This window comes from Pygocentrus nattereri, chromosome 20, assembly GCF_015220715.1.
Source record: "Pygocentrus nattereri isolate fPygNat1 chromosome 20, fPygNat1.pri, whole genome shotgun sequence".
NCBI lineage: Eukaryota > Metazoa > Chordata > Actinopteri > Characiformes > Serrasalmidae > Pygocentrus > Pygocentrus nattereri.
In genome coordinates, this window is record NC_051230.1 from 16059449 (window position 1) to 16083198 (window position 23750).

The 23750-nt window shown below is 36.7% G+C and overlaps 1 protein-coding gene across 2 annotated transcripts in view; it reads right to left on the reverse strand.

Annotated features, from left to right (window-relative positions):
* The window catches only part of adgrv1 (adhesion G protein-coupled receptor V1), a 241446-nt gene that overhangs the window by 127027 nt on the left and 90669 nt on the right, over window positions 1–23750 (reverse strand). For both annotated transcript variants that reach the window (XM_017695589.2, XM_037531691.1), the window contains 20 exons: window positions 22807–23016; window positions 21201–21331; window positions 20749–20848; window positions 19513–19692; window positions 18072–18235; window positions 15094–15181; window positions 13339–13417; window positions 13095–13233; window positions 11890–12031; window positions 11488–11753; window positions 10864–11039; window positions 8674–8801; window positions 8357–8535; window positions 6707–6853; window positions 6443–6523; window positions 4803–5067; window positions 2779–2901; window positions 1956–2178; window positions 1468–1672; window positions 870–1016 (listed from right to left, as the gene is read on the reverse strand). In XM_017695589.2, the coding sequence (XP_017551078.2) occupies window positions 870–1016; window positions 1468–1672; window positions 1956–2178; window positions 2779–2901; window positions 4803–5067; window positions 6443–6523; window positions 6707–6853; window positions 8357–8535; window positions 8674–8801; window positions 10864–11039; window positions 11488–11753; window positions 11890–12031; window positions 13095–13233; window positions 13339–13417; window positions 15094–15181; window positions 18072–18235; window positions 19513–19692; window positions 20749–20848; window positions 21201–21331; window positions 22807–23016 (3173 nt within the window). The remainder of the gene's footprint in view (window positions 1–869; window positions 1017–1467; window positions 1673–1955; window positions 2179–2778; window positions 2902–4802; window positions 5068–6442; window positions 6524–6706; window positions 6854–8356; window positions 8536–8673; window positions 8802–10863; window positions 11040–11487; window positions 11754–11889; window positions 12032–13094; window positions 13234–13338; window positions 13418–15093; window positions 15182–18071; window positions 18236–19512; window positions 19693–20748; window positions 20849–21200; window positions 21332–22806; window positions 23017–23750) is intronic.

Here is a 23750-nt window from a genome sequence, read left to right on the forward strand (position 1 = left end):
ATCTGGCTTAGCATAGCCTGCTGTTAATGAACTACTTACCAGAGAAATTACTTACTGCAATTAGTTAAAAATAATAAATAAAACTATCAATTACTATCAATATAACTTTACTGGGCTTTACTGGGCAATATCAGATGTTATTATTTTCATCATAAATTAGTATCTCATTGGTTTCACCAGTACTTTATACTAAAAAACTGCATGTATCATAATCAAAAGAAATTACATAGAAACTGCATAAACTGTACAGAAACAAGTAACTGATTGGATATCAAACCATCAAGCCATTCTTTTGTTCATATATTGTTATATTTTTTTTGCAAAGATTTTTTAGATTATTTAAAAAAATATCCATATAATCAAGTTTTTCACAGGTCTTTTTAAATGTGGCACTACAGTTTTGTGGCACATTACATAGAAATATAAAGTTATGAAATATATTACGCATCATGAAAATGTTGAGAAAGTATTGTGGTATCTGTGGGCAGGAGTAGAAGAGAGTATAACCGTATTCACTGCCACCTAACAGCCCACCACCTGTACTGCGATATTTCTGCTACGTTGTCCATTACTTAACGTTGTGCCTAATAATCCCTTTTAACTGTGGTAACAAACGTAAACACACAGCTTCTCATGACTGACTGCTTTATTAACTAGTGTCAGCATTGACTTTCAATGGTTTTAGCACATAAAAAAGATGCACTCAAAAGTATTGCCATTGTCAACTGTGACAAACATTTCACAACTGAACTGAAAAGTATAAACTATTACTGTAGTATTATAATGCATAATTAACAGCATGCAATTGGATTTTCTAACCAGAGATACCTAGTACGTTTGTTTTCAGTTCTAGCTATATGAGCTCTCACCACTCCTGATGTAGGGAAAATGTCCTCCAGACTTCCATTGGCTGTCCAGCGCACAGTCAGCCTACCAAATGTGCCCCTCCTCCTCTCCACACTCAGAGTGACAGGATTATCCCTTTCCAGCTCATCCACCTCCCGAGATAACGAGTTCTGGAACAAATAGAGGTATGTTAGGCTTTCCAAAACATTTTACAGTTTTAAAATTTACAGCAAACTTTAGGGCCCTTTTAATGACAGTCACATCAATGAGCATATACTGCCTAATATTTAGAGCAAAAAACAATACTGTGATCACTGAAAAGCTGAGAATATTTAAAGCAGATAACTTAAGTTTAAGTTCTGGGTCAAATATAACATCATCTAAAATGACAATGTAGCTAAGCTAAAAAAAACCAAACAAACAAAAACAAACAAAAAACTCCTACCTTTCCTTCAAACAAATGATTTAGACAGCGTAATGGCAAAATAACTGGGACTAATGTACATCATCTACTGTACATTCTACACCCTACTGCATATTTTCTGTGAGTTTCTGTGAGTACTGTGAGTATAAGTAACACTTCAGCATTTATCTGATTTATTTGATCTAAGAATGTACTACCTGTGCAAAGCCAATAATGCCATAGGCATCGTCATTAGCTGGAATGACCACAGTCACTTGACCACGGAAGCCAATCTCTGCACCACCTTTAGGGTTCTTCAGGCTCAGGCGGAAACGCTCTTCCTCTTCTGGAGCATCATCGTTGATTATGTTCACTGCTATCTCTAACTCGCTAACTCTTGGCTGAAAGAACAACTCACCAGAACTAAACAGGAATAAAACATACCATTTTTACATCATATTATCAATGAAAAAATAAACATTGTAACACATTCTATTCTAATAAAAAAATACAATAGAACTGCCAAACACATCAACACAGTGGACCATGCTAATGCTTCATATACTGCAATAACAATATCTCATTAGCAATACATGCATCATGACAACACAGGATACTGTTAAATTATAATAACACATACTATTGTCACACATATATATTACTGTCATTATTTATGACACAAAAAAAGTGTTTTGATGTACTCTACCGAGGAATGAAGTCAGACTGATTGGACACTGAAGTCAGCTCATGTATGACAGAGCCTGAATCTCCTGTGGCTATGATGAGACTCTTTGTTGCATTCAGTGACTGGACAGGCAGGTAGAGGAATTGCTGAGCTGGAGAGGAGCTCAAGACTTTGGTGAACTGGCTGATATCGGACTTCCAGGAATACAGAGCAGATTCATTCATCCCGGCAAGTAAGAGGTGCGCTAAACAATGGAGACATTGTTGGCATACAACATAATTTATCATCATAACTAACTGCAAAGGTATACTACTACATTTTTCAATGTTTCCCATAAAATAAAAGCGACTTTGCTGCAGATACATGTATTAAATGATTTTAATATATTTTACTCTAGTCTAAAAATTCTCTACAAACCCATGTTTACATGTTTACAGAAAGACAAACAGAGCTGTTGAGGGCTCCATAATACTTGTGAAATCTGGTTAACATTAAGGCTGAATCTATAACAAAATTAACATTCAGAATTTCTCACATTTGACTAATAAATAAATTACTATATATTTGCATATTTACAGTTTATTATTTATAAATTAATATTTCAGTATGGGTTCCAAAACCTAGAAATACTGAACAGAACATCTAATGGTAACATCTTGGTTTCTAGTTGAAAGTGTGTACATATGCAACATATTATTGAAGTTAATACTGAAAGATATGACAAAGATAGTCCAAACTTTTGAACAATAATGTAATTTCACAGACAAAAAGCAGACTAATAAGCATCAAGTTAGCTCAATGACAATTATTCGCATCAGAATTGTGATAATCTGTGGTAACTTACGTATGCCAGATGTAGGGGTGAACGCGTGGACTGAAGATAGGCCGGGGAACAAAATGGACTGCGCTTGCTGGAAGAAGGTCTGTTGGGAACCCCATAAAAACACCTCACACACAGGATTTGGGCCTTTGGAAGACAAATGTGAGCATGTGAGCTCATACAGTACCACGCAAGTCAGAGACCATCCTTCATTTATTTAATTTCCTGTTAAAGTGGTGAATAAGCACATGTAAGAAAAAATATATAAAAAGTATAAAAATATATAAATTTATTTATATATAAATATATACAAAATAAGCAGTCATGTTGGAACAGGAAGAGGTTGCCCCCAAATCTCCATTTGTCCAAAATCTCTTGGTCTGCTGAAGCATTAAGTGCTCCTTTCAACGTAACTAAGGGGTCGAGCCCAACTCCTCAAAAAAAAAAACCCACACCATAATCCCCCCTCTACCAAACTTTACACTTGGCAGAATGCAGTCAGACAAGTAACGTTCTCTTAGTAACTGCCAAACCCAGACTCGTCCATCAGATTGCCAGATGGAGAAGCGTGATTAGTCACTCCAGAGAACACGTCTCCACTGCTCTAGAGTCCAGTGGCGGTGCTTAACATCACTGCATTCAACGCTTTGCAGTGCGCTTGGTGATGTAAGGCTTGGATGCAGCTGCTCGGCCATGGAAACCCATTCCATGAAGCACTCTACATTGTTCTTGAGCTAATCTGAAGGCCACATGAAGTTTGAGGCCTGTAGTGATTGACTGCAGAAAGTCTGCGCACTATGCACCTCAGCATCCACTGACACTGCTGTCATTTTACGTGGCCGACCACTTCATGGCTGAGTTGCTGTCATTCCCAATCGCTTCCACTTTGTTATACTGCTGACAGTTGACTGTGGAAATTTCATGACTGGACTTGTTGCACAGGTGGCGTCTTATCGTGGTACCACGCTGGAATTCACTGAGCTCCTGAGAGCGACCCATTCTTTCACTAATGTCTGTAGAAGCAGTCTGCATGCCTAGGTGCTTCGTTTGTGGCCATGGAAGTGATTGGAACACCTGAATTCAATATCTATATATCAATATATATATCTGTGTGTGTGAGTGTGTGTGTGTGTGTGTTTTCTGTGTAATACTGGTTGCCCAATAATAATAATAATAATAATAATAATAATAATGTTTATTATATGTATGTGCCCATATATACCAACCCATAAAATATACTGAAGTACCCCTATACAATAACTTTCTAAGCCTAATCCAAAAGCGAGAAATAATCTCTGCTTTAGTGTTCAAAGAGAAGTGGTTATGTGGTTATGCCTTTTCAGTTTTAAAAAGTGAAATGTAGATTTCGGAAAAAAACACAACCGTTTTCTCTGGTTTTCCTACAAAGTATATTTCTGACCTTGAATCCAACAACAGCACACACACACACACACACACACACACACACACACACACACACACACACACACACACAGCCCAAGTCTGAAGTGATGGTGTGGTTCAGACCAGTGCTGTGCTGATACTCCTACTAGCATAAAACCCAGCATAAAATTATAAACCTCTAGATTGGCTGCGGTTTTAGAAACAGGCCTGGCAGAAAAGCCAAGCTTACGATCCACAGGCACATGTTATGGCTTTGGTTCCTCGCTATAGTTCAGTGTAGCCTAAATATGCATCGGAGTCTTCATGTCTGCTGTTGTCTGAGAACACAGAGCTTGTTGTGTCCACATCATATTTGTACACCATAGTTTGTACACCATACAGACTATAAACATAGAAAGTTCAGTTGGTCAACAAAACATAGCCTACCATTAACCTAGCCTTGTTAGCTCTGGGTTCAATTGGCCATTAAATTACAGAGAGGATACTAACCTCTGTGTTTAACCCTTTAATGTTGAGGCAAAACATAATCTATTTCTGCCTTTTCATTTACCCTTCGACATATCTATCTCATCTGTTCTGGAAACTGGCTTTTATAAGTTAGTCTCTGATTCACTAACAACAGGTAAGGTTAAAAACAGAATTACCTTCAGTTACTACTAGCAGGAACGTATCTCCTCCCATGTGAATGGACTCCATTTGTTTGACTTTAGCGCTGACTGGCAGTGGCTGGGGGTTCTGGAAACCTCCATTGCTCCACTGGTAGATAAGGCAGGTGGATGAAGCTCGGTTCCTGCAGGCAGCGAGGTACTGTCCATTTCCACTGGCCCGGGTGAAGGGTGAGAGAGCGGTGATGTTCTGCAGCTCCAGAGTGTGTAAGAGGGAGAGAGAACCTCCCATCCACACAAACACCTGCACAGAGAGAACGCAATGTAAAAGTTTTACTAGCAGTGAACACTGTCACTGTCGTAAAATTCCCTCATAACCCCTGAAAGGCTCACTTTACTGCAGAAAGAAGTTCTCATGACAGCAATTATATAAAGTTAGATTGTTCTAACTTTAATGCATGAATGAATATGTACAAACTGGGTTTACCTGGACATTGAAACATTACATTAACACAAATATGTCATGACCGACATCATATAAAGTCATGAGTTGCCACGATAGATTATATGCAGTAATATAACCGTCTCATTTGCTGGTAATTGCCATGCCAGACAACGTTTGATGTTATGATGGCTAACTAGAATATACTTAGCAAAAATTAGCATGTAACAAACTGTCATGACAAACATTCCAGCATCTGTCATGACAATTATGGGTAATAGTAACATGCCACAGCTATATTACTGAACAAAATCGGTCAGTACAGCATATGACATATGCAGTAAGGACTACTGTCACAACAAACCTGCATCACCATAAAGAGCTTTCTATGGAATTAAATATATTGCTGCTGTCGGAACAAAACCTCATATCTCCATTTTTGTTTTTCAGTTTTTGAGATTATTTAAAAATACCTGTTGTCCTTTTTATTGTGTGTTTCAAGATAAATGAACCACAGGAAGTGTCCCAAAATTACTTGGGGGGGGGGTCTGTTTCCATCATCTTTCATTAAATGTAAAGTATGTTTGTAAAGTTATCATCTTGGAGATGAGTTCCAACAACAGCAACATATTTACTTATTTTGTGCACCTATATAGAAATACTTTATATAAAAAAACAACCAAAATAATTGTACACAATACTTGTAGAGCCTGATGTAATGTTTTACTTCTTGATATTTCCTGAAAGGTGAAGTTAGATTTCCCTTTCATTATAAAAAAACAAATAAATAAATATCACACCCTGTACTTGCTGCATATCCAGTCAGTGACACATTATTTTAATTATTATTTATACATCTCATATCATCATTGCAACAACTAACAGCTTTATCAGACACTGCATTTTAGGTACACATTGTGCAGCCCTACTGTCCACTTATAATCAGATCACTCCAGACAGATGTTATTACCAAGTGTAAACAAGGTCATACTCATTCATGACTTCTTTAACTTTAAATACATTAATGTGACAAGTTTGTATTCCAAGGAATATTTCTAATGCCCCTCTACCATGAAATCGTTGATAATGTTGGGGGAAGTTGGGGGAGTTACAAAGTTTGTCATAAGACAGCGACAATATGTTAGTAATCAGGGTACAAAACCAATTCTCGGGCATCAGTTGAAAGATTAAACAGCTCATTCACTTCTATTCATACAGGTGGCTAGATTCCCCTAACCTGGGTCGCAGCTATGAAATACTGCTGAGACTTCACTGAGAAATGTTGAACATCATGGCTTCCCACAGCCAATGTCTGCTCCTAGAAAAGAGACAGAAGTGTGAACAAATTAAAAACAGGGAATGGGAAGATACAAAGCTACTGTGAGATGCATTAACAGCTTTCACAATAGCTTTCAGTGCTTCATGAGTAAAAATGGAGTGGAAGCTATTGTTGGTGTACAGCAGTGAGAGAACACAGACATGGCGACACTGATGGACTCACTAGAGTAAGATTGAGGTCAGGCTGGAGACGGAACAGGCTGACATTGGCAGCAGTCGACTCTGTGGTGTCTCCGTGGGACACTGCCACATAGGCGGTGCCATTTACGGTAAAACCCACACAAGAGGAGGGCCTCTGGATGCTCACGAACTATGACAGCAAAAGAGAAGAGTGGCATGGAGTTTTCTCATGTTTCTTTAAAGCATTTATACTGGCTCCTCATACTATCATCTACATTTCATTTCTATGAATTATTGACTAAGTAATAAGGAAGAAGTAAGAACGACATCTGGACTTGGTTTCCTAAAAGTGCAGTGTTGAAATCATCATGGCTATGAGAGCAAATGTGCTCAAATTGATACTGACACTACTATCTTAGCAGGATCTTTGTACTAAATCTGCATTGAGGAAACATACTGCTTATTGCTGCTTTAACCCTTAAACACTTAGGTGTATTGCCAATTGTTGTTTCTAACTAAGGGGCTTATTCATCTAGCACTTTTATCTTAATTTATACCATAAATTGATCTACAAACAGCAATAATAGTCTAGAACTGTCAAAAAGTTAAAAAAAAAAAAGCTTTAGAAAATGTTTTATATTTGAACATTTTAGTTATCAAAAATGAGCAGCACCTCAATATAGACTCTACATTAACGCTATAACAATAACACTGTCATGACAGTTTTCACATGCTAAGTTTTACTGGATATTATAATAAGCCATCTTAACAACAGTTATTTATACACAATATACATCATGACGATCTGTCATTACAGCATATTATATCTGCAATGCTGTATTTACCAATACCAAAAATACCAAAAAATTTACAATTACCAAAAAAAGGATAACAAAATGAAACAGGCTGCTAGCAACATATTTTCTGTATGTATAGTTTAAAAACACTAAAGAGCCTAGACTTCTGGCCCTTGATAATCATGTCAATTAAATCTTTTATTTCAAGCTCATTCCCATTAGCTACAGTACAATGGGCTACAGCATGATAATTGGCTGGTGGGTCAATCTACCACAACTGAAGATGACCTGACAGGTCATATTGCAGATCTCACATTCAAGCTTTTACTTAAATCACGCAGAGCTTGCAAAACTCATGAAACTATGCCAATTTCAAAGCTGTGTTGTAAATATTTCTAGTTATAATTCTAAAAGCCCTGGAAAAAGTTTAACTGCTTACAGAATGTCTGCTTACAGAAAAATGCCACACAACTTGTTCTCATTGGTCTAAAATGGTCAGATTACACAGTGTTAAAGCTTGAATCTACATTTAAAAATGCACATGACAACTTTTTTCATTTTCATATTTTAATTCATAATCAGATTTGGATTTTCTATTATTTTGTTAAATCCAGTAGTCTAATTTGACCAGAAGACTGAATTATATGTAATATTAAGTGATAAAAACTCACTTTTTAGCCAAATAGTTTGATCAATGCAAAACATTCTTCAGATTTGTGCTCAGGTAGGCCAAGAGATGACATATAAATGATATTCAAATACAGTACTAAGCATAATCTTTAAATTAAAGTTGCATGGTGATGAATTCCCTTAATAGGTTTGTTTTTTGCATATTAAATATGGGATTTAGAACCTGATATGGCAAAATGTAAAAGCAGCTCTGATGAGTCTCGTACCTCAACAGGCACAAACACTCCCTGCCACATGTAGAGGGTGACCTGGTCCTGGACTAGGCTGCTGTTTGAGCCCCCGAGCCTCAAGAGCATTGCAGAGTCTCCACTGGGCACAGAACACCAGCTGACAGGTAGTGCGTCTCTGAAGTGCTGATACACAGTCAGATATGGATAATCTCCCTCTAACAAAGCAATGCAAAGTTCATTTCAGTACAAACTGACACAGATAACACATCTATAAATACTCAGATGTGGTACACAGTATTCCATATGAACGTTAAACAATGGTATTCAAGTGGCTGTTGGTGTAATGTTCTTACTCATGCCAAAGGCTGTGTCTGACTGCGTCTCAAACTCCACACTGACTGCAGAATCCAGCCCGTTACTGCGAGATACTGTCAAATACACTGTCCCTGCAGTCTCCTCTACTGTCAAAGAGCTCAGAGTTCTGAACAGAACACATGCACACACATAATAGGACCACTGAGCTGACACCAGCATATACAAATGTGATTACATACATTCTAGGTATTAACCAGAAAAGTGTGAGGTACAAAGTCGTAAGTACTAGGTCACTATTTTGAGTAAAATGATGGAAAGTTTCAAGACAGTTTACCTAGGTAACACTGAAATGCTGAAAAAGTTCAATAAACTTCATAATACTATGTCTTTAACTCAAGATAAAATGTACAGTAATATAATGAAAAAAGTTATATTTATTACCTTCTTAAACATCTCAGAAATAATTATGAGATATTTTACTGTGTCCTTTCCCAGCTTAATAGCTAGAACCTGCCATTTCATTGTAATAGAGTTTATTTGACATGGTATTTAACATACAAGTAATTTATATATTCTGTAAAAAAGTTTTAGGCAGCCAAGAAAACTGTTTAAACTCACTATTAAACTGTTTAAACTCACTCACTTCATAGTAAAAAAAAATGGTTCTATATAGAACCATAAGCACTCAAAGGTCCCAATTGCATGATTAAAGGCTTCTCTGCATCATGAAAGAGAGATTGGTGGAATATATGGTTCTACATAGAAGCTGTTTGAAAAATGTTCTATATGGCACTCAAAAAGGTTCTTTTATTGTTACAAGCTTCACATCATAACAAGGGGAGAAGCATTGCGGGTGCTATACAGAACCATTTAAAAAAAGATTCTGTATAGAACAATTTACATCACATTCTCCATCAATCTGATGAACCCTTTTAATCATGCAAAGGGCTCTTTGAGTGTTCTTGATTTCTTTGAGTGGCTATTTTCTTTACTGAAGTACCCATAAAAAACATCCTTTTCAGCACTGCATTTATCTGGGCAGCAAGTGTGATTAGTGCTTGAAAATGCACTCTATTGTTTTCTTCTCATACTTCATACTTTGAGACTCCACTCAAACTGCGTTTCTGCGCTGTGACTTGTGCTATGTATTTTTGGATTCGATCAGATTGGTAGTTTTTAATAAAATTAAGCTTAAAAATGAAAAATCTCCCATAAGAATCAATGGAAGAATGTTCAGAACTTCAAATTCTAACTGACATCGATGACGTCACAGCAGGCCACTCAGTCTCACAGACACAGCTGATCACGCAGGAAATCTGCTTTAAAATCCTTAAACTTTCACCTAGAAACTCCATCATCTCATCATTTTATCAATTAGCTTTAGAGTTATGAGCATTTGTTTGACACTAGGCACAGAAATCTGCCCCATTCACTGCCATGTAAATTTCTCAAAATCAGAATCTGCTTATTTTTTACTCAGATTTTCTCTGAGTTTAACTTGTCATAACTCAGACAATTTCTTCTCAATACACACAACATTATACCAAAATAATCCTCAAGGGGTCTTATCTCACACCATCTATCCGATTAAGTGATAAAGTAAACATTTGCCGAGTGATGACTGTTTGTTCAGCGGGTGCAAATCGGACTCAAACAAGGCTTCTCCACTAAGAGCTGCATAATAACAGAGTGACAGTTCATTTGAATGACCCCCCCCTTCCCCAAACACATACACACAGACACACACACAGACACATCCCTAAGGAGGTGCTGTTCATCTACACAGAAACACACACACAGTTGCAGGTCTTTTCAAGCACCCCTGCAGTTCCTTCAGGAAATGCACATCTAGTTTTACCTGTAATCACACTACGTAATGTGAGAATATATGCAAATAAACTTCATGTAAAATATAAGAATTTCTTGTTTTGATTAAGTTATTAATATGTTGGTTAGAAAACTATAAGAACATAGATTTTGTTCCTGACTTCTTGGCCACTGTATGGATACAATAAACTGCACCAGCAGCACACTTGATTTAATCAAAACATCACTATATAAGATTTTTGTTTGTTGAAAATGAAGGAAGTAATGTTACTGATTTGGGAGAAAATAAAACATGCAGAATGGTTTCTGTGCACTGTGGTGAAAAGTCGGATTACTCAGGAGTTTTTCAGGCCTAAGACTGTCTAAGACTTTTGCACAGTACTATATATGCAGACGTGTACCTGTTGCTGGAAGGAGCTATTCTGAACAGTCCGAGAGGAGCCTGGTTCTGGAGCACAGTGATGAGCGTCTGTGTAGGCTCTCCCAGTCGTGCTCCTCCGGTAGGGTTGAACAGAGTCACTGTAAAGGTCTCATTAATTTCTGGTTCTGCATCTAAAACTGCCCAGATCTCCAGAGTCTACAAGCCAGGACATGATTCAATAAACATATCAAGCATTAGCTATACTTTCAAGTAAGCACCTCTTTGTCAAGAAACATACAAGGCAATGTGTTCAGACTGACTTCTGGTCACTCAGTTATTGACAGTAGATCATAAAAAGTGATATTTCTCCAAAATAAAATAAATATATAAAATAAACCACATAGGGAAATTGGTATGAACTAAATTTTTTCACTGGACCACGTCTCCTGACTGTTTATTCTAACATAGACACACAGTTTCACAGATAAGAAGCACTTTTCTTATAAAGCACCAACACCTTGAGTGGCAATGGGGAATTTTCAGCCTGCTAAATGAGAGTGAGTGAGTTACTAGCCAGGTCTATGAGGTGTACTGATCTAAAAACAAAAACTAAATGAATTTTCAAAGTAACTCTTAACTGCTTAGTCAAATCTCTTTTTCTCACCTTATATCTAACCCCATCCTCCAGAACAACAAAGCCCTCTGATGGTGTGAGATCATCGGTGTAGAGCGTGCCATTGACATCAGTAATGGAGAACTGCACAGTGACTGTGCCGAATATGCCCTGTGGCGGATTCCGTACGATGTAGAGAGTGGCCACACTCTGGCCGAGACCGGACACTGAAGTGGGCTCCCGCAGCAAGAAGTGCTCACTGTTGTTGAAGGAAATGACGCCATGGCCATCGTCATTGACCAGGATGGTCACCGTCGCTATGGAAAATGAGTACAAGGGACAGTTTAGTGGACTTTATGGATTTATGTGGGATGCAAAGGTGCAGACACAATTGTTGGGCAAATAATAGCTATCTACTCATTAACCTAATTTATGCTTATTTAAATTACTAACCAGTAGTGTTTTCTCCAAGCTCGAGCCCTGATGACGGGTTTGTCAGAATAAGTTGAAACTTCTCATCTCCTTCTGGAATGGGGTCATCAAAAATCAGCACCTCTACAAACTTATATCTCTCTCCATCCACAAACTGCAACATCTGCAAGGGAATCATATTTGAATTTAATAGTTTTTTTTATTTCTGCATAACTGAATTGTTAAGATGTAATCATAATCATTCAGCGTGGACTGATTTAAGGTTCTAGAAATACTAGTGTAGAAGAAAGTTATTACATGACATTATTATGAATGTGCTAACCGATGCCTGAAATATTGTTTGATGTTTTGAAATAGTAGTTTGGCCTACAATTCAGTATTTAAATAAGAAAAAACATATTTCTTCAAGTTAACTGCTATTTTACCCATATAAAAACTCAGAAGAAGAGTGTAAATTCTCTGGATATTTTTGATAGCCATTTGGCATATTCACTGTCTTTGTGCTGTAGACATTACAACCCCTGGTTCCTCTCACCACCATTGTAAAGAAAAGTAAGTCAGTAAGTTTCTCTAGAATGCACCTCTTCGCACGAAACCACTCTGAATGACTTTGTTTACATCTTTACAATTAAAAACTGGTGTAATTCCTTTTTAACTCTATGATGGTATACACACCTAGAAACAACTCTTCTTACATTTTGTTTCATTGTTTTTCACTTGGGGTGGAGAAATTTTGGTGAAAGTGCAGATTTGAAACTTTTAATGTATTTGTAAGCAGAAGATTTTTTTATTATGAACTTGAAGGTGTGGTTAGCACAGCTTTGTTTTGGGTGTACAAATGATGTGTGGTTATTTTTTGACATTGACGCTTAAGGACAGAAATGCAGTCAAAAAGTGCCGACATATTTGTACACTGGTTCTGAATGAATAAAATCTGTTACATCCTCATATTTGTTTTCTCATTTTTGGCAAGAAATTGTTGATGTCATAATTTAATTGTGTGGAACATTTGAATCAAACAAAGTCAACCTTCTCTTTTTCAATGTACCTACATAATCACAGATCATTTCCTAGCTGTATTATATTGTTTATAAATGAATATTTAATGTAAAAATAACAAAACACAATAGCCATATTAACTGTAGACTCCTAAGGTTAATATTCTAAACAAATCATGACCACTGCATGTGGTGCACAGTAGACAGTAATAAAAACATTTAACTCACTGATGCTGTAGCATTGAAGTCCAGGCCCAACTGAGCCTCTAGATTTTGTGCGTAGAAGAAGACAGAGACATTTCCATATGTCCCAGCATGTCGATATGCCACCAAAGTTAACACTCCAATTGTCTCATTCACTTCATAACTGCAGAGGAACAATAAAACCATATTACTGCTGACCGGACAGCTCCGTGGCATGTATGAAAACAATTCACAATAGTTTGAGCATAAATTACAGGTGTGCTCTTACTCAATGTTTTGCCAACTAATGATGCCCCGGATCCCGTCGTTAGCATTAATCCTAATTTCTGCTACCAAGTCTTGAGTATCTGTTGACGTAATACCAATTACACTTCATTAAAGAACATAATGTAGTATTTCAATACAGAAGACAAGATTCCAGACAAAAGTTAAAGTAACAGATCAGTGAAAATAAGTTTGATTCTTTCATATTATACAGGAACTACAGAGCTAGATCCATACTTCTGACCATTTTTATAGATAATACAGATCAACTACAGTACTGTGCAAATGTCAGAGATCACCCTTTACTTTTTATTTTCTGGTCAAAACAGCCATTAATTACAAGTTATTCACCATCGGATAACAGTACTGAAAGCTTTCAGCTTTAAGAGGGAGAAGAAAATCAAGCTCCACTGTTGTTTCAGATTTGAAAAAATCCACAGGTACTTCTATCCATCCTTCGACTGGGAGAAGACAACTCAATATTATGAGTATGAAAGAATGTGTAGCTGTCAAGAAGCCAATACTGAAAATAGGAAATTGACGAAAAAGAAAAAAAACTGAAAATCAAACAAAAAGCTGCTGGTCTTCTCAGAACAATGGACTGACTACCCCAGAGTCCAGACATCAATGTCACTAAAGGTGTTTGGGATGACTTCTAAGACTGAACTTTGGAGGTGTTGAAAAGCTGAAAGCTGAAACTCTCTCAAAAGAAAGAGATAATGGAAGTAACAAAGATCAAGGGTGGAGACTAAATACAAACCAAAATGTAGTTGTTGATGTGTCTTCTGTGTACTTTTAACTACAGTTAAGTAATGTGAATGCTTTCTGTTGTTTTTTTTTAATCTTATCTTATCAGTAACTTATACTCAATGGCTGCTTTAACCAAAAACCAAAATAAACAAAATGCTTCTTTCTTACTTTTTGTCACGATTGGCCCCTCCCAGTCCTGTCCATGTGTTCGTGTTGTGCTTTGGTCTAATCCATGTGTTTTCTTTGTTTTTGGTTTTTAGTCCTGCCCCCTTGTTTCGTGACTCCACCCCGATTGTTCCCACCTGTTTTCTGCCTGTCCCTCGTTATCCTTGTTTGTATTTAAACCCAGTGTTTGCCCCTTGTGTTTGCTGGTCTTTGGTTGAATTGTTGTTTGTAAGCCTGTTTTGACATGATGTTTGTATAGTTTGGATTTGTTTGTTTTTCTGTATTTTGTCATGTCTGTCCCTCATTCTATCCGTGATGGATCTTTGAACCTGGACTGTCATGACCATGACCCTGGATTTGCCAGCGTCCGCCTCCTCGTTCCCCCGCGTTACACTTTTACACAGTACTATAGATGATCAGCTACATTTGGGCTAAGGCAAAATTTATATTGATTAGATTTTTTTCCACCAAAATATCTCTTTAAGTACATTTCAAGCTGGTTTTGGCACTTCACACCTAGTAACTGTACAAAGCTTGGACACTGCATCTACTAACTGATGTGTTCAACAACAGCAGAGCAGAGTCAATGTAGGCAGGCTTTGCATCTACATCTCGTGATTACAGGCAAGCACAGAGAAGCAGACATTTACCATTACCTTTTAATTTATAGTGCACCTCTAGTGAAAGGTGAAGAATGAAGAAATGAAAGAATGAAAAAACAAGAGAACAGAGCTGTTCAAAGGTGGTTCAGAGTATTAAGAGAAAGATGACACAAAATTTCACTGTATGAGACCGTATGGAGGTTTAATAACATGGAACAGTGGATACTGTCATTTGGATGTACCTAGCTTAGAGGCAGTTGGAAGTGTGCTTATCAGAACTGCTGACGTGATGTTGATCAGAAAAAATTCCTGCAGTTCAGGAATACTGTCCTGTTTAAAGGGAGAAATCAACATTTCAGAACAATGGGAAGCAAAACCACACCCCTTTTTTCATGAAAACCTCTCTAGAGCAGTAACCTTTCCCTACAGAAGGAGAAAAAATATACATAATAGCAGTTAAAGGGCCCAAATCCTACATTTTTCCCTGATGTCCACTTATAACATTTGTTTGGGTTTATGTACACTCATTATAACTTCAGTGTAATAATTTTTAACTGTTGGCTCAACAGCCAGATCTAAATGCACTGCTTTTTGTGACATCACAAATACAAGAATTGAAAATGAGCCATTTCGCCAGTCCATGTACCTATTTACTGGGGAGTCAAAAGCATGTTTTTAAGCTTCTAAGGACCAATATTTTCCTATGAGGTCCTTGTATAATGTTTCTGTTTCCTTTTTTCATCCTAAAAACAGTCAGAACTCATTTTAACATGACTATTTTTTAGCCTCCCTTCATCCCTTAGAATTGAACAGGCTGTTTTTGTTGCTGTGTGTTTAAGACAGATATAGGTAAACAAGCTCTTCTCTGATTGGTTGACCTGTATTGTGCCTCCTTATAACTTCAGGGTAAATGGGCGAGGCTAAACAACTGGTAGGTATTTGTGAATGTGGTGGTTTTCGTTACATGACAGAAAAAATTAGCTCAAAAGAGACTGTTTTTACACCTTTCACATTTAATTGAGCTGTTATTTGGTTTACCCTGTCTAGCTGTCTTAAGTGAATTGTATCAGTAGCATTGTGTCAGTAGCAAAGTGACACTGTCATATTTACAGACATGTTGATTTGCACAATATTAATAGAACTTGTAGTTATTTATGTGGTGCATTTTATAATAGGTAAAAGATGCTGCACTCTTAACTGATGTGGGAGTGAGCAGGCCATAAAAATGACTGACATGGCGCATTGAGACAGAACTACAATGACTGAGAAAAGCTAGCAATAAACACATTACCCTACTTGCTCATGTGAAACTAATCCCGTCTGAATAGTGGTAAAATTAGTAAGTGGTTAGCACATGTAGGACCTTCTCCACGTCTGTTGGAAAAACATTATTTTTACTTTTTGGTCACTGTCAAATTCTACATGTGTTAATTAATTTAACTGAATGTTTTCATGACTCTATTACTATTAAAAGTAAAAAAAAAGAACACATAAATAAAAATAACCCTTGCCAGAGTGAGGAATTCAACTCTGATGTCAGGTTGTCATCCACTACACTATCCAACCTCTCTGCTATGAGTCTATGAGCCATTCCGCCAGTCCATGTACCTATTTACTGGGGAGTCAAAAGCATGTTTTTAAGCTTCTAAGGACCAATATTTTCCCATGAGGTCCTTGTATAATGTTTCTGTTTCCTTTTTTCATCCTAAAAACAGTCAGAACTCATTTTAACATGACTATTTTTTAGCCTCCCTTCATCCCTTAGAATTGAACAGGCTGTTTTTGTTGCTGTGTGTTTAAGACAGATATAGGTAAACAAGCTCTTCTCTGATTGGTTGACCTGTATTGTGCCTCATTTAAAGAACAGTCCAGGCTGAAACACTCCTTATAACTTCAGGGTAAATGGGCGAGGCTAAACAACTGGTAGGTATTTGTGAATGTGGTGGTTTTCGTTACATGACAGAAAAAATTAGCTCAAAAGAGACTGTTTTTACACCTTTCACATTTAATTGAGCTGTTATTTGGTTTACCCTGTCTAGCTGTCTTAAGTGAATTGTATCAGTAGCATTGTGTCAGTAGCAAAGTGACACTGTCATATTTACAGACATGTTGATTTGCACAATATTAATAGAACTTGTAGTTATTTATGTGGTGCATTTTATAATAGGTAAAAGATGCTGCACTCTTAACTGATGTGGGAGTGAGCAGGCCATAAAAATGACTGACATGGCGCATTGAGACAGAACTACAATGACTGAGAAAAGCTAGCAATAAACACATTACCCTACTTGCTCATGTGAAACTAATCCCGTCTGAATAGTGGTAAAATTAGTAAGTGGTTAGCACATGTAGGACCTTCTCCACGTCTGTTGGAAAAACATTATTTTTACTTTTTGGTCACTGTCAAATTCTACATGTGTTAATTAATTTAACTGAATGTTTTCATGACTCTATTACTATTAAAAGTAAAAAAAAAGAACACATAAATAAAAATAACCCTTGCCAGAGTGAGGAATTCAACTCTGATGTCAGGTTGTCATCCACTACACTATCCAACCTCTCTGCTATGAGTCTATGAGCCATTCCGCCAGTCCATGTACCTATTTACTGGGGAGTCAAAAGCATGTTTTTAAGCTTCTAAGGACCAATATTTTCCCATGAGGTCCTTGTATAATGTTTCTGTTTCCTTTTTTCATCCTAAAAACAGTCAGAACTCATTTTAACATGACTATTTTTTAGCCTCCCTTCATCCCTTAGAATTGAACAGGCTGTTTTTGTTGCTGTGTGTTTAAGACAGATATAGGTAAACAAGCTCTTCTCTGATTGGTTGACCTGTATTGTGCCTCATTTAAAGAACGGTCCAGGCTGAAACACTCCTTATAACTTCAGGGTAAATGGGCGAGGCTAAACAACTGGTAGGTATTTGTGAATGTGGTGGTTTTCGTTACATGACAGAAAAAATTAGCTCAAAAGAGACTGTTTTTACAGTATAGTTTTCATGTATGGACTGTGTGGAGTTGTAAGTGAATGGAATGTCTTGAAACAGTGTCCACATATTACATCAAACTAAAAGTGAAGGAAATTCAGTTTTCCATCATACAGACCCTTTAACAACATTTATGTCACTCTTTTTTAAGCGATGTTGTACAATAAAAGGCAACACTGTAAACTTCTAAAGTTTATATTCATGTGTCAAGAGAAATTGCCAGTAAAGACTTACATCTATAATAGTGATTGGAATGGACACAGAAGTCTGGCCATCCTGCATGACCACTGAGCCAGAGACATACAGGAAGTCCTGACCAGGTTCTGCTAAAGCCCCCTCAACCTGCCTCAGGTCCTGCAGAGACCCTTTCACTGCCTCGTAGCTGATATTTACTGCTCCTATAGAAAGATAAAGAAAAATTAAAATGCCTGATATATTGTTTTATTATTTGTATACCATGACTCTGTGAATATTCACATTTGTGAAGTGTATTCAGAGGATATTTTTGTTAAAGTTTTGAACTGTGTCTTCATAAGGTCATCTATAAAACCAAACAAATTAAGCTGACATTCAGAAAAAAAAACATGGTGACACTGCCTAATAGCCAAAGTTTGAATACATTTGCTTTAAAGTATATTTACATTTTTTATCTAAACGCTTACACTAAAATACCTGAAATGTCTTTCTGAGACAAATATAAATCACAAAAAAATGAAATAAATAAACCAGCCAAAACGTGCTATTCAGAAAGGATTAGTTTTCCATAGGAACGTGGCGTAATGCCAGTTTACCACCAGTTGCCAGTGAATGTTCATGACCAATCTGCAAGGGATGAGTAAACTCGGTACAAAAAACAGAAATAGGAATGGCTTCAACTTATGCAATGTTTTTACTCCTGAAAAGAAAAGAACATTTAATTGAGCTGTTATTTGGTTTACCCTGTCTAGCTGTCTTAAGTGAATTGTATCAGTAGCATTGTGTCAGTAGCAAAGTGACACTGTCATATTTACAGACATGTTGATTTGCACAATATTAATAGAACTTGTAGTTATTTATGTGGTGCATTTTATAATAGGTAAAAGATGCTGCACTCTTAACTGATGTGGGAGTGAGCAGGCCATAAAAATGACTGACATGGCGCATTGAGACAGAACTACAATGACTGAGAAAAGCTAGCAATAAACACATTACCCTACTTGCTCATGTGAAACTAATCCCGTCTGAATAGTGGTAAAATTAGTAAGTGGTTAGCACATGTAGGACCTTCTCCACGTCTGTTGGAAAAACATTATTTTTACTTTTTGGTCACTGTCAAATTCTACATGTGTTAATTCAATTAACTGAATGTTTTCATGACTCTATTACTATTAAAAGTAAAATAAAAGAACACATAAATAAAAATAACCCTTGCCAGAGTGAGGAATTCAACTCTGATGTCAGGTTGTCATCCACTACACTATCCAACCTCTCTGCTATGAGTCTATGAGTAGGTTTATCCAAATGCTTCACAGGTACTGTATGCATTTAATATACCTCAAAAAATCTTCTTGTTGACTTTAAGCAATATTCCACGGGCATTTTAAACATTTTACCCACATACTTTGTGTAGAGCATCTATTTTCCATGAACATTTTGTGCAGTATGTCTATTTATTCATGCTTTTTTAGGAACAAACCTGAGGCTCCGAACTCTCTGTTAATGTAAATCCTGATTGTAGTGTTTTTCTCCTCAGTGGATACACTGCGAGAGGATGGAGCGATGCTGAGCATTCCAAATGGCTCATCACTGGCCTCGACACTGACCACTGCCTCTCGACCTTGAAAATCCAGAGCCGCTACACCTGTGGCTGTTACACCTGTCAGACAGAGATAGGAGTTATGACCTGTGATAGACATAAATTCTCAATGTAATACATTTTTGAGCCTGAAAAGAATAATGCTATTACTTACTGCAATTTCCCCTCTGGGATGAATAAAGGATTCTGATTCTAATGCTAATTTTGAAGACTATCAACAATCAAATTATTAAATTATTAATCATTAGTTATTAAAATATTTTAAATTGTGATAAACTGTGACTGTTCTAGGTAGTCAAACCATGTCTAAAGCATAGACAATAAGCTAACAAATGCTGAATGTTATTACTGGAGTAGGAATCACTGCAGGCCCAACAGTACAATAGCATCACTATATTTGAGCCATGATACAGTTCTATGGTAATTTTTTAAAGATTTGTGTTAAGTATAACACAATACACAATACTGTGAATGAGGCAAATTACACCTGCATTCAAAAACCTCTGTAAAAGTTTACATTTTATTCATGTAATTTCATTTTCAATCCAAACAGAATTTCAATAGTTAAAACATCCAACTATTTAAATATTCAAATGTATTTGGATAATCTATTAGTCTATGGGCTTAATACACATTCAACATAATAAAATACTGATACTCTTTTTAAACTCAAAGCCCATTATTAAACTGCATACATTTCCTTCTCCCAACCCTAGTTATTAATGCTATATAATGCTAATCTTTAAAAAAGCTAAACTTGTTTTATCAAAAAAACAAATAAAAAAAAGTTAACTCTCAAATACATGCAAAACATGTAACAAAACACTAGAGCCCAGAGAGACTATGCATTACAGTGCTTTTACCACAGTTAAGGGCTGCTGTTAGGCACAGCACAAAAGCACAATCCAACAAAATATCCCAACGTTCAATAAATAATGTAATTTAGTATTTATCATAAAGATTTACAAAAAGTTTCCCTAAAAGCAGTATAGTTCATTAGCAGTCTGCTATTGTTGCACTGATTTCAGTGACTGTATGTGGGCACATGGGTGAGGTTTGAAACATGACTCATCCAATTAGACTTTAGAACTACTAAAAAACAAACATTTTGTTTACCCTTAGTTTGAATGTTAGAGAGGACAACTCTGTACTCTTCTCTTTCCTCAGGAGTGCCATCCTCCAACAGCTGCAGCACTACAGAGTCATTCAGCATCCCCTATTGCCCAGAACATAGCAGAATACAGCACATGACAAACAGCCTTTATTAAAGCACTTATTATTGTCCTAGTGTCTTTAACACAATGCATTCTTATGGTTTATAGCCTATGAACAGTCATTATCATCATTATACTGAATTAGTTCAAGCTGTAGTCCCACAGTAATAAAGGTGAATCAATCAATAAATCATTTAGATGTTCAATCATTTGTTTAAACACAATAAACAAAATGTAGGCATAGAGACACCCAAAGCACAAAAAAAAATTCAAGTTGGTTAAAAGTCTGAAACATGGTTTGAACTCTAACTTTGAACTTATTGGGTAGAATAATACATATATACATATTTGTACCTCACTGAAGAACAGAACTCCAGAGATATCCACAAACGTCAATGAAGGTTGAGGTCCTTCGATTCTCCATTCCACTGTGACATTTCCTATTGCAGGAGGAGTTCTTTCCACCAGCAATGGCAGCCTCTCACCTGCCACATGCCACAGAGCACTGATCATTTCATTGTTGATTATGGAATGGATGGCACCTTCTGGCTGATATGCCCTGCTTTGCTCCGAAGCATTAAAAAATACTCATAACACAAACCATTAGTAAATGTTTCTTAATACTTAGAAGTTGCAATTATTGTCTGCGATAACGAAAGCATGTTTCATGTCTTCATGTGAATTTCTCACTCGTGATTCATTAAAAAAAAGCTAAACATTCTGATGAACTTTCACTTGATATCACATCTTGAATTTGCAGGAAGAAAATAATGTTTTTTTTCCTTTTTTTGCCATGTTTTTGTTATTTAGTAAGACTGAAACAGAAAAAGTCAGATACAGAACGTAAAGTGAATGTAAATGTAGTTCATTATGTAACTACGCTTTACTAAGGTTTACTAAGGCTTAAACCACTTTTCATATGGGCTGCTTGGTTCTGTATTACACAAGGATAATAGAATTCACAAAGTAAAGTATCCTGGTGCTCTGTCATGCATGCATAACAAATCCTGCCTACAATGACTGTCTCTCCTTGTCTCACTGTGACAGTGCATCACTGCTTACTACAGAGTGAAACCTGATCTTTCAATTACACAGGTGGGTTTCAAATGCCTATACACACATACCTACAGGATAGACAGCATTAATAATTAATCCCAACAGAATGTGCAAGAGCAAACCTATTTAAACCACACAAAACCGCTTTACATTCCATTGAACGTTATGAAAACGTATTTCCTTCACCTGTACAATTACCATTTTGGAGATACAGCAACACTATGTTGGATTACTTTTAAAACACAGCAGTAAAACTGCTTTAAGTGCATCGACATAGTCGTTCTCACTTTCTGAATATGTTACGTTCACATTTAAGGTTGCTGTAACACACATTAAGTACTCCTATTTCTTGGCTTTGAATGTGATGCTGTGAATGTGATGCTAGCTCAGCCACAGTCAAAACAGTGCCGCTGCAGATATTAGTGGCTGAGTTTCCACTTTAAAATAGTCCCCCACTGCTGATATTTAGACCACTTGATAAATTCTGAAAACATGCCTTACTCCCACAAGTTGTGGATAAGGTCCACTTAAGTCACCACTTTGCCATTAGGTAGAGCACAAAAGAGAAAGCTTTCTGGTAACACTTTACTAAACCTTGCTACATAACACTGATATAAGGCAGGCGTCTTGTTTGATTTTGTTTAGTTATATAACAGTGTTGGGGTCCCATTATTGTTCTCATGATATATATCATAATGTCATTACAGCATCTGAAATTACATGTATATGGCAACGTTATGTCAATGTCTATGTGGGCAGGGTTCAAGTAAACGGTTATCAGAACTGGATAATATTTACTACAACCAATACCAATTAATCAGGATCTGCTTTGTTTGGCTCAATATCAATCTTCCAGGGCAGATTATAATGTGCATGCTAGCAGGGGAACCATTAGTGTACTCACCTTCTCTAACTATGACTGATCTTGAGGCTGGGTTGAAGCCCACCAGGCCAGCTGCATAGTCATTGGCGAGGATGAGGATGGTGACAGTATCTGAGCTAGGAAGAATGCGGCTGCCACCCTCAGTCCTCACCAAACCGATCCGTATGGTCTCATTATCCTCCGCCTCAGTGTCATCTGTGATGAAGAACTCAATGGTCTTCCTCACATCCCCTTAGGATAGATAAAACACCAGAGATGCATTGAAGAACGTTTAGCCCTCTCTCTAATGTTCATATCAACATATCTGCATTACTGTAGGTGGCACTGTGGTAAAACAGATCAAAAGTATGTAAGCAAGTAATGAGTAATTTAAAAATTCAACATGCAGCATGTTTACTGAGCTTCAGTTTATTTAATGATGTTTTTTCCAAAAGTATTGTATTTGCTTGCAGTAAAATGCTCTTATGTATTATATTTTGGCAGCTGCCACATGTTCTGCATATTAAGAAGGAGCTTTGGAGGTGTGGTGCACAGAGCAGTTATGCGGATACCCTGCCTCCCTCAGAAAAAAAATCTAATTAATATGTAACTACATAATTCATTTTGAATCATATAACAAAGCGAAAGTAATAACTTCTAATATTGCATTTTAGATAATATTGCATTTTAAATAAACAAGAAATATGGAAATATGGATGCTGAACACTTGTAGCTTAAGTCCAGGTGTACCCACGTATGTACAACATAACCCAAACAAAACACACAATTTGATATATAAAGAAATATTTCAGTTCAAACTTTATATGGTAGTGCCATGCTTAAAACCATCATCTTAGAAATAAGCAGAATTACTACTATATAAGCAATGCTATCACCATGGCAATATTTACATTTCTACATGGCTGTGTGACAAAGATTTTTTTTTCAATGCCAACACGTAAACAAAGCATAAAGGTAAAGTTAGT